The 10,089-nt window shown below is 34.6% G+C and overlaps 2 protein-coding genes across 2 annotated transcripts in view; one reads left to right on the top strand and one right to left on the bottom strand.

The window, feature by feature from the left end:
- The window catches only part of LOC135221276 (endoplasmic reticulum transmembrane helix translocase-like), a 354,729-nt gene that overhangs the window by 206,938 nt on the left and 137,702 nt on the right, over nt 1–10,089 (top strand). The window lies entirely within an intron of this gene.
- The window catches only part of LOC135221581 (endoplasmic reticulum transmembrane helix translocase-like), a 44,219-nt gene that overhangs the window by 825 nt on the left and 33,305 nt on the right, over nt 1–10,089 (bottom strand). Inside the window, exons 4-5 of the mRNA XM_064259271.1 lie at nt 8,011–8,136; nt 1,083–1,175 (exon numbers count right to left, since the gene is read on the bottom strand). Coding sequence (XP_064115341.1) covers nt 1,083–1,175; nt 8,011–8,136 — 219 coding nt within the window. The remainder of the gene's footprint in view (nt 1–1,082; nt 1,176–8,010; nt 8,137–10,089) is intronic.

The following is a 10,089-nucleotide window of genomic DNA, read 5'->3' as shown; positions in this document are numbered from 1 at the left end:
GCTAACACATGACTAATCCTAATATGGCCGCCACCATCACCCGGTCACATTTTTATTTTTACCGCCTAGTAACACAATAATCCTTAAAATTTCATAACATTAGCTATGTATACAGATCACTGATATAACAACCAATCACTTCAATCCTGGTCATGGCACCAATTTATTCCAACTAAATCAGAATAAGTAGAGCATTCAAATCATATGACATTGTAAAGACAAAATGAACTGAAATGTAACCAAAATGTACTAACCTAAACATAACCCAAGTTTTATGCTACAGCACCCAGGTTACTTCACTCATTATATTCTAAATAACACTTAAAAATTGCACTGCGTTGTGTATATTAATAAATATAAAAAGGATACAAACTGAAAGTTAATTCAAATTGTGGGGCTCATTATTCTTTGCCTGAATTGACTTTGAGATCAACTTAAAGCAAAATTTCTACTTCATAACCCTCATCTGAAGGACACCACAAGAAATTCTCCTTACACATAGATATGCATATCTTCTAAAGGAATTTCCCTAAATGAACTTTTAGATACTTTTATGGTACCATTAACCAGTTAATGGCACCTCTGTTTAGGTATGTATTGGCAACGATAACCGGAAATTTGTGCATTATGGCAGCAAAAATCGCTGACTTCATGGCGCTAGAGAAGCGCCATAAAACCAGATCGCCAATAAGTGGGGACTGCCTTGTGTACTCAAGTTGAATTGGAGACACCGACCTCTCCCACTCCCAGAAATCCACACGGGATACGTCCATCTTAGCTGGAATCTTAACTATGACTGCCTCATCGTGCAGTTCCTAACTAAAAAAGGCTCAGCTAGTTATCAAACCTACATAAATGATGATCAATCATTTTTACTCTAGCACTATCAACATGTATATTTACAATTAAATACATGAACAACAAACAAAATGGATCTCACAACTAAATACAAACACAGCAAAACATAATATCCTACTATCACACAATATGCATTTCAACTATAAGTAAAGAAGGAAAACAGAAAACTACACCACAACTTGCAATAAAATACAATCTCTCTTGTCAAAGTTTTGACACCTCACCTGCAATATCAATGTGGCCTTTTTTTGTGTGAATCTTAACTCCTTGGCTACATGACAAGCAGTCAAAGAGTTATCTCCGGTAATCATAACAGCCTGAAAAAAAAGACATCCTTTATTAATTCTCATAATATGTTATTACTACTGACAAGTGACATATGACACTTATCAAATCAATATCAGTTACAATAAAACTACATTAAATTAAACTGGAACGGATAAAACTCTCTCATCTTACAAATTTACTCTTATTTGATACATCTGACAATAATCTAGAATAGTAAAAAAATACAAAATACATCATCATTCTCAGTAACCTTTAATCTTCAAAGGCATGCTGTACTTTGAGCTGTACATCATATATATATACAGTGGACCCCCATATTTGCGGTCTCCAGATTTGCAGACTCAAAATTTGTCTATTCGTGGTATTTTTCTGATAAATGTTCAAAAATTCCTTTTTTTTTTTTGGTATGCATCCCCGTGAATATAGGGGACCACTGTGTGTGTGTGTATATATATGTGTGTGTATGTATATATATATCTATATATATATATCATATATATATATATATATATATATTATATATATATATATATATATATATGAATAACTTGATCACGAAGTATATAAAACGTGATGCTATGTATAAATAAAGGTTTTTTTGCCACGAAGGAAAAAAATGAAAAAGCGAGATAGCCGAGTACTTTCGGTCTTATTCGGACCCTTTACTGAGTAAAGGGTCCGAATAGGACCGAAAGTACTCAGCTATCTCGCTTTTTCATTTTTTCCTTCGTGGCAAAAAAACCTTTATTTATATATATATATATATATATATATATATATATATATATATATATATAGTATATATATATATGTATATATATACATATATACAGTGGTCCCCCCATATTCGCGGGGGATGTGTACCAGACCCCCCCGCGAATAGTTAAAATCCGCGAATGTTTGGAACCCCCTCTAAAAATGCTCATAAACTCCTATCCTAAACATGCAAATACCAAAGTATCCCTTAAAGACCATTCTTCATCAAATATACATAAAATATCCTACTATGGTTCATATTAATCTTTGAAATATTATTAATAATATTTAAAGTAAATCTTACATTTTATGTTTATACAAAAGTAAATAATAACTTGTTACGTACTGAATGACGTAGTTACGTATGTGAAAATAATTCAGTCCCCCCATAAGTATTCAGTCATGCATGTTTTCTTTCATACTGTTACTATTTGAGACATCCATTTTCTTTTTACAAGGGAACAATGGAAATGTGAAATCACAAATACCAAATGTCTACTTAAAGTATTATCCTACATCAAATATACCATTGAATTGGTATTATTAATATCATTTTAAAGTAATCTTAAACATTTTACCATTAGAAATATATAAACAGCCAATAGCAGAGAGAGAGAGAGAGAGATAAGGAGAGAGAGGGACGAGAGATGAGAGAAGAGAGACGAGAGAGAATGGTTATTGTTTACTGTTTAAAATTCTCATTAAACGTAATATTATTTGTAAACTAGTACTGTATATTATTATTTTACCATAAAATGTAGTAATGTCCTTAAAGATATACTACTTATACATACACTTCCAGCTCAAACAGAGGGCGAGAGTTACCACTAGCGCATGCTAGTATCTCGTGTGGAGAGAGAGAGAGAGAGGGTTGTCCTTATTTAAAAGAGTGAAGTGGATAGATTATTGTACTTCTTTAAAATACTATCACATATGAATTTTGAATATAGTTATATTACTATTATTATTATTATGCAAAAATATTAATAAACATACACATGTACCATAGAAATTCTCTATCTAGTAAAAGAGAGAGAGAGAGAGAGAGAGAGAGAGAGAGAGAGAGAGACTTTACATTATCCTGATATATGGCAACACAGTTGTTGGACCCCAGCCAACTCGGCTTGCTACTGGAGTTCAAAGAGAGAGATGTGGGGTAAAGAGCATTTTCTTTCATTCTTCTTACGTAATTCTTTTTATTTATAAACTAAAATCTTGCTAATTCACTTTAGTATTTTCTTTAATGAATTTATATTATTGATGTTTACATTAATATTGATATTTGAAAATTAGTAAATCATCATCCAAAAAACATACATCGCTTTAAGAGAGAGAGAGAGAGAGAGAGAGAGAGAGAGAGAGAGAGAGATTATCGTAGTATTTTTAAAATACTTTCACATATGATTTTTGTAATTTCAGTTTTTATTATTATTATTATTATTATTTGAAAATATTAATAAACATATTACGCATATGTGTATCATAAAAATCTCTCATCTCAGTAAAAGAGAGAGAGAGAGAGAGAGAGAGAGAGAGAGAGAGAGAGAGAGAGAGGTGGAAATTTCATGCCCACGTGATGGCAGCCAAAAATCAGCTCCTTCCCCCTCCGGTCACTTAACTTGATACGTATATCTGAGTTTTAGTACCTTGAGTTAGAGAAAGAATCTGACTGGGATTTCCTTCGTTCTTCCATAATTTTGTATATTTATAAGCTAAAATCTTACTAATTCACTATGGTATTTTCTTTAATGAATTGATATTATTGCTGTATAAATTAATATTAATATTTGAAAATAGTAAATCATTTATTTATCATACAAAAAAAACATACATCTTTGTATTAGAGAGAGAGAGAATTATTATTTTTATTATGTGATATCATTTAAAACTTATTAAAACTTACTAATACAGTATTAATCAAATTAATATTGATTAAGTTAAAACAAATCATTTTTTGTATCATAAAAACGTATTTAGTCATGAAAATAAACATCAAAATACACTAATTAGTGATTATTTTCGTCGGAAAATTCCACGAATGGGCGAGTCCGTCCGCGAATAATTTCTAGATAGATTCCAAAGAAAAATCCACGAATGTGTGAGTCCGCGAATCCGGAGAACGTGAATACGGGGGGAACACTGTATATATATATATTATATACAGGCAGTGCCCGCCTTACGACGGTCTCGGCTTATGATGTTCCGAGGTTAAGGCGCTTTTCAATTATATTCATCAGAAATTATTTCCAGGGTTACGACGCCTACAACACTGATCTGGCAGATGAAATATGACACCAAAAATGCAAAATAATCAATATTTGAAGGTTTTTTTATGCAAAATGCAATATGATTGCAGTTTACATAGTTTTCAATGCACCCAAAGCATTAATAGTAAGGCTTTCTTAGGATTTTTGACAATGTTTCGGCTTACGATGATTTTCGGGTTACAACACGTTTCAAGAACGGAACCCCCGTCGTAACCCGGGGACTGCCTGTATGTATGTATGTATGTATGTATGTATGTATGTATGATATATATATAATATATATATATATATATATATATACACAGTGGGCCCCCGTATTCGCGGACTCTCACATTCCCGGATTCTCTCAGGAACGTTTTCCCCGCATTATTCGCGGAAAATTAGCGCATTCGCGGCATATTCTATGAGAAATATCCACAAATTCCTGGTTTTTTTTTTATCAATTTCATCATAAAATGCACTTTTTGTGATAAAAACTATTAAAAAAATAAGTATGAACATTTTTAGTGGTTTTTCTTGAGTTTTAACTAACAAAATAGGCTTGTTTAGCGTTTTTATAGGGTTCCAAACATTCGCGGGTTCTAACTATTCACAGAGGGTCTGGTACGCATCCCCCGTGAATATGGGGGGACCACTGTGTGTGTGTATATATATATATATATATATATATCTATATATATATATAATATATATATATCTATATATATATATATATATAATATATATATATATATATATATAATATATACTATATATATATAATATATATCTATATATATATATATATATATATTCTATTATATAAATATATATATGATAATATATATATATATATATATAAGCTTATATAAATGTTATATATAGATTAGTATGTTATATATATAAGGCTATATATATATATATATTTTTAATATATATATATATATATTAGAATATATATATATTATATATATATCTAATATATATATACACACACATATTATATATATATATATATATATATATATATATATATATATATATATATATATATATAATTTGCTCTACCTCGGAATTAATATACAGTGGTACCTCAGAATAAGAAAGGCTCAACTTACAAAAAACTCGAGGTACGAAAGCAAATACGAAAATTTTTGCGGTTCTACATACGAAAATTGTTCAAGCTACGAAAAGTTGTTGCTGTAAAGTCCGAGATCACCTGGACCACCGATAAACAATTTTAAAACTCGCGTGCTGCCAACTGAGTAGACTCGCCACCATCCTCCCGCTCTCATTGGTTCTGATGCTATTCACTGCCATAAGATCCTTCTCTACTATTGGTCAGCATCTCTCCCATGATCCCATCATGCATCTGCATAATGGTGTGCTTTTTCGGCCACTTTGCGGCATCACCGGTATTGTAAGCACGCGGGATTCGTTCATTCTATATGTAAATTCGTTAGTGATTTCGTTGTAGTACTACTTTATCGTGTTGTGTGAGAACTTTACTTCATACGTAATACTATACTATAACATACAGTAACTTAATTACGTACAGTACATACGGAGTCATGGGTCCCAAGAAAGTTGAAGTAGGAAAGAAGAGGATGCTTTCTTTGGAGACGAAGATGGAGATTATTAAAAAATATGAAGCTGGTGTGCGATTGAGTGTGATCGCCAAGGAATATGGCCAAAATCCATCAACAATAGGCACCATCCTTAAGCAGAAGGATGTCATCAAAGCAGCTACACCTTCCAAGGGCGTGACTATTTTGTCCAGCAAGAGGAGCCACGTGCATGATGAATGGAAAGGCTGCTTCTTGTCTGGATAAAAGACAAAGATATCGCTGGTGATACGATAACCGAGATGGCAATCTGCCAGAAGGCCAGCGCTATTTTCGGCGATTTGATTGCCCAGGCCGAAGACGATGGAGGAGAAGGGACATCGACGCCAACCCCAAACTTTAAGGTTTCTCATGGGTGGTTTGAAAAATTCCTTAAATGGACTGGCATCCATTCGGTGGTGCGGCATGGGGAGGCGGCCAGCTAGGACATGAAAGCGGCCAAAGCCTTTATTAAGACGTTCGAGAGATGACTCTCAAAGATGGCTCAGTTCTCAGCAAGTCTTCAACTGTGATGAGACTGCCTTTTTAGGAAAAAAATGCCTCGTCGGACGTACATCATGCAGGAAGAGAAGAAGCTACCCAGGCATAAGCCTATGAAAGGCAGGCTTACGCTCGCACTTTGTTCGAATGTCAGTGGGGATTGCAAGGTGAAGCCCCTACTGGTCTATCATTCGGAGACTCCTCGAGCCTTCTAGGCCCACAAAGTGCTTAAGGAGAAGCTTCCAGTGATGTGGAGGGCTAATGCGAAAGCCTGGGTAACAAGATTTTTGTTCACAGAGTGGGTAAATATCTGTTTGTTTCTGTTCAACAGTGAAGAAATTCTTGGAAGTGAACCACCTCCCTCTGAAATGTCTGCTGTTGTTGGACAATGCAACTTGCTCACCCTCCTGGCCTCGAGGAAGATATCCTAGTGGAGTATTCGTTTATCAAGGTTCTTTATCTTCCGCCTAACACCGCCCCTCTCCTCCAGCCCATGGACCAGCAAGTGACATCGAACTTCACGAGGCTGTATACGAACCATCTTTTCAAGAGATGTTACGACATCACCAATACCACAAACCTCACCTTGCGTGAATTTTGGTAAGAGCATTTCGATATCGTAATATGCATCCGACTCATCGACCAAGCTTGGCAGGAAGTTTCGAGGTGAACCTTGAATTCCTCGTGGAGGAAACTCTGGCCTGATGCCATATCCGCCCGAGACTTCGAGGGATTCGAAGTGGGCAAAGCTGGTGCTGCAGATTCAGGAACAGTTAACGATCCTGAAACTGTTTCGCATCCAGATCTTGACGAAATCGTTGCACTTGGCAAGTCCATGGGGCTGATTGTCGACGATGACGACATCAATGACATAAAAAGTGTCGAAAATCATCATAACCTCAAAATGTTTGTTGTAATCTAACCACAAACTTATTTTTATTAATATACTGTACTAAACTATAAAGGATTCTTATCATAGTATGCGTTTTTTAAAAGCGTCGTTAACTCAGAGCATCGGAAGCGTCAGCGTCGTAACCTCGGAACAAGCATCATAACCCAGGGCGGATTTTTCAATGAATATTTAAGAAAAAGCGTCATAACCTCGGAACGTTGTAAGCCGGAGCCGTCGTAACCTGGGGACTGCCTGTATTAATACACAAAAAAGAAATATACATTCATAATAATCATTATTTAACATTGTCTTTATAGAAATACGAAAGAAAACTTTGAATGCCCGTATCTCAAAACTATACTTATTGACCTTCAAAATCTATCTTCTCACTTAGTTTTAAAGCTATAACATTGGAATTTGCTTTATAACTCAAAAAGACATTATAGAACAATCAAATGGAGCCCTTTTTTCCAATTTTTGTTTCGTCTTTTTTTTATAAATTTTTTTCTCCTGATTTATAGGGTTTATTTTTTTACCATATTGAAAAATTCATATCTAACAAAAAAATGACTTTTAGAAAAAAAACTCCTCATTCGATTGGAGTTCTACATCAAGTCTATATATGGTAGTAATCCTAGGTCTTAATATTAAATATCAAGGGAGGAGATAGAATTTGAAAAATGGTTATTTTCGGGATAAATCGCCCTGGCGTCACAAAACTGAAGGTCAGAGGCGAAAATCATATGCGGTTCGGAGATGTCCCAAGTCACCTTATTAAGTAGTATGAATATCAAAGTCCTGTCCTTAAAAAATGGCATTAGCCGGACGACCCCTTTAATACTTGCTTTTAACCTGAAAAACTTACTGCATGAGAACTTTGAAGTATTTCCTTTATGACTTCTTTTGAATCTCTCTTTAACGGGCATGATATTATTATAAATCCAGCGAAGGTCAGGTCACATTCCAATTTTTCACGTGATGTTTCACGAACCTGAAAAAATAAAATGTTCTTAATAATGGAAATTTTAAACTGTATGTGGATCATAGGATGTTAACAGAGCCAGAGAGGAAATACAGACAACAATAATATCAACATGGACAATTTAGAAAGTTAACAGTGAAAATGGCTATGAACAAGTTACCTCTGAATAAAACCAACTGAGCTGCCAGGGTAACTGGATAGTATCAAATGCATTCTGTGATAGGGAACTTGGGCATAGGATTTCTGAAGCAAAGAAATTATTTAACACATTGACTGCCATGAGTTCCTTATATGGTACACAGGGTACTGTCTTAATGAGCGGCATTATTATATGTAGTACATTTACTTAGAATTATATATATTTTTAAGTACCCTAAATTAAATATAAAGTCCTTATTTCCATTACAACAATACTTTAGTATATGGAAAACAAATAAATTAATGTGAAGCATTACCTAAATACTTATTTATTACTGTAAATAATACTTATATGACGGCTAAACCATGACTAATCATTTTTTCTCTTTTTATTTTCCAACAGCAGAAAAAAAACATTCATATACGATCAGGAAAATTTCTCATTTTCATTTTGTATCATATTGATAAGGAATCAAAAGAAAAAAAATACTGTAAATTTTTCACTTCTGAAATGTATACAAATTTCCTTTTCTTTGTAAAAAAAATTTGCAAGTTTTATGTTGTATGACTAAGAAAATCAGGTAGCACTTAAGAGTACTTAAACAAAAACAATACATTTTCTGTTCTGCTTCTACATTGGAAAAAATGAAAATAAATATCCTGAAATTTCCTTTTCTTCAAAAGAATGTTTCAAGTGGAAACAATGGAGACAAATGAAAGGTTGTTCAATACAATTCTCACAATATGTGCTCACTCTTGTTTTTAATTGAGCTGGACCACTTCTCTCATTCAGTGAAGGCATCTCATAACAGGAATGAAAGCGCTTTCTTGCTTTGGCATTGGTGCCAGAAAGTTCGATCAGAGTTTTTTCTGAATGTCTTGTACCTGGCTTGGCTTTACAATATACATATACAGCGGACTCACATTCGCGGATTTCTCTCTGGAACATTTCCCCACATTATTCGTGGAAAATTCGCGTATTCGCGGTATTTTTCTAGAGAAATATCCATAAATTCCAGTTTTTTTTTTTTTTTTTTTTTTTATCAATTTTGTCATAAACGCACTTTTTGTGATAAAACTATTAAAAAAGTCAGGTATGAAAATTTGTATGTAGTGGGTTTTTTCTTGAGTTTTATCTAACAAAACAGGATGTCTAAAGCATTTTTGTAGGGGGTTCCAACTATTTTTCTTCGGGGGGGGGGGGGGGGGGGTGTGGGGGGGGGGGGGGGGGTTTCTGGTACTCATCCCCAGCGAATACGGGGTGGCCACTGTATAAAATATATACAGTGGTACCTCGAGATACGAAAGGCTCAACTCATGAAAAACTTGAGATACAAAAGCAAATACGAAGATTTTTGCGGCTCTACATACAAAAATTGTTCAAGCTACGAAAGGTTGTTGCTGTAAAGTCCGCGATTCGCCTGGACCACCGATAACAATTTTATAACTCGCGCGCCGCCAACTGAGTAGACTCGCCACCATCCTCCCGCTCTCCCATTGGTTCCTGATGCTAGTCACTGCCATAAAATCCTTCTCTCCTATTGGTCAGCATCTCTCCCATGATCCCATTATGCATCTACGTAGCGGCGTGCTTTTTCGGCTATTTCGTTGCATCATCGGTATCGTAAGCATGCAGAATTTGTTCGTTCTATACGACTTCGTTTATTAACATACAATCGTTAGTGATTTTGTTGTAGCACTACTTTATCGTGTTGTGTGAGAACTTTACTTCATACGTATACATACTACATACTTAACTTCTTACGCCTAAGCCTAAAAACCAAAACGTCTCCCGTATGCCGAGGCGGGTTTAGAGTGAGCGCG

This window comes from Macrobrachium nipponense, chromosome 2 (genome assembly GCF_015104395.2).
Source record: "Macrobrachium nipponense isolate FS-2020 chromosome 2, ASM1510439v2, whole genome shotgun sequence".
NCBI lineage: Eukaryota > Metazoa > Arthropoda > Malacostraca > Decapoda > Palaemonidae > Macrobrachium > Macrobrachium nipponense.
This window is presented reverse-complemented; position numbering and strand designations above follow the sequence as displayed.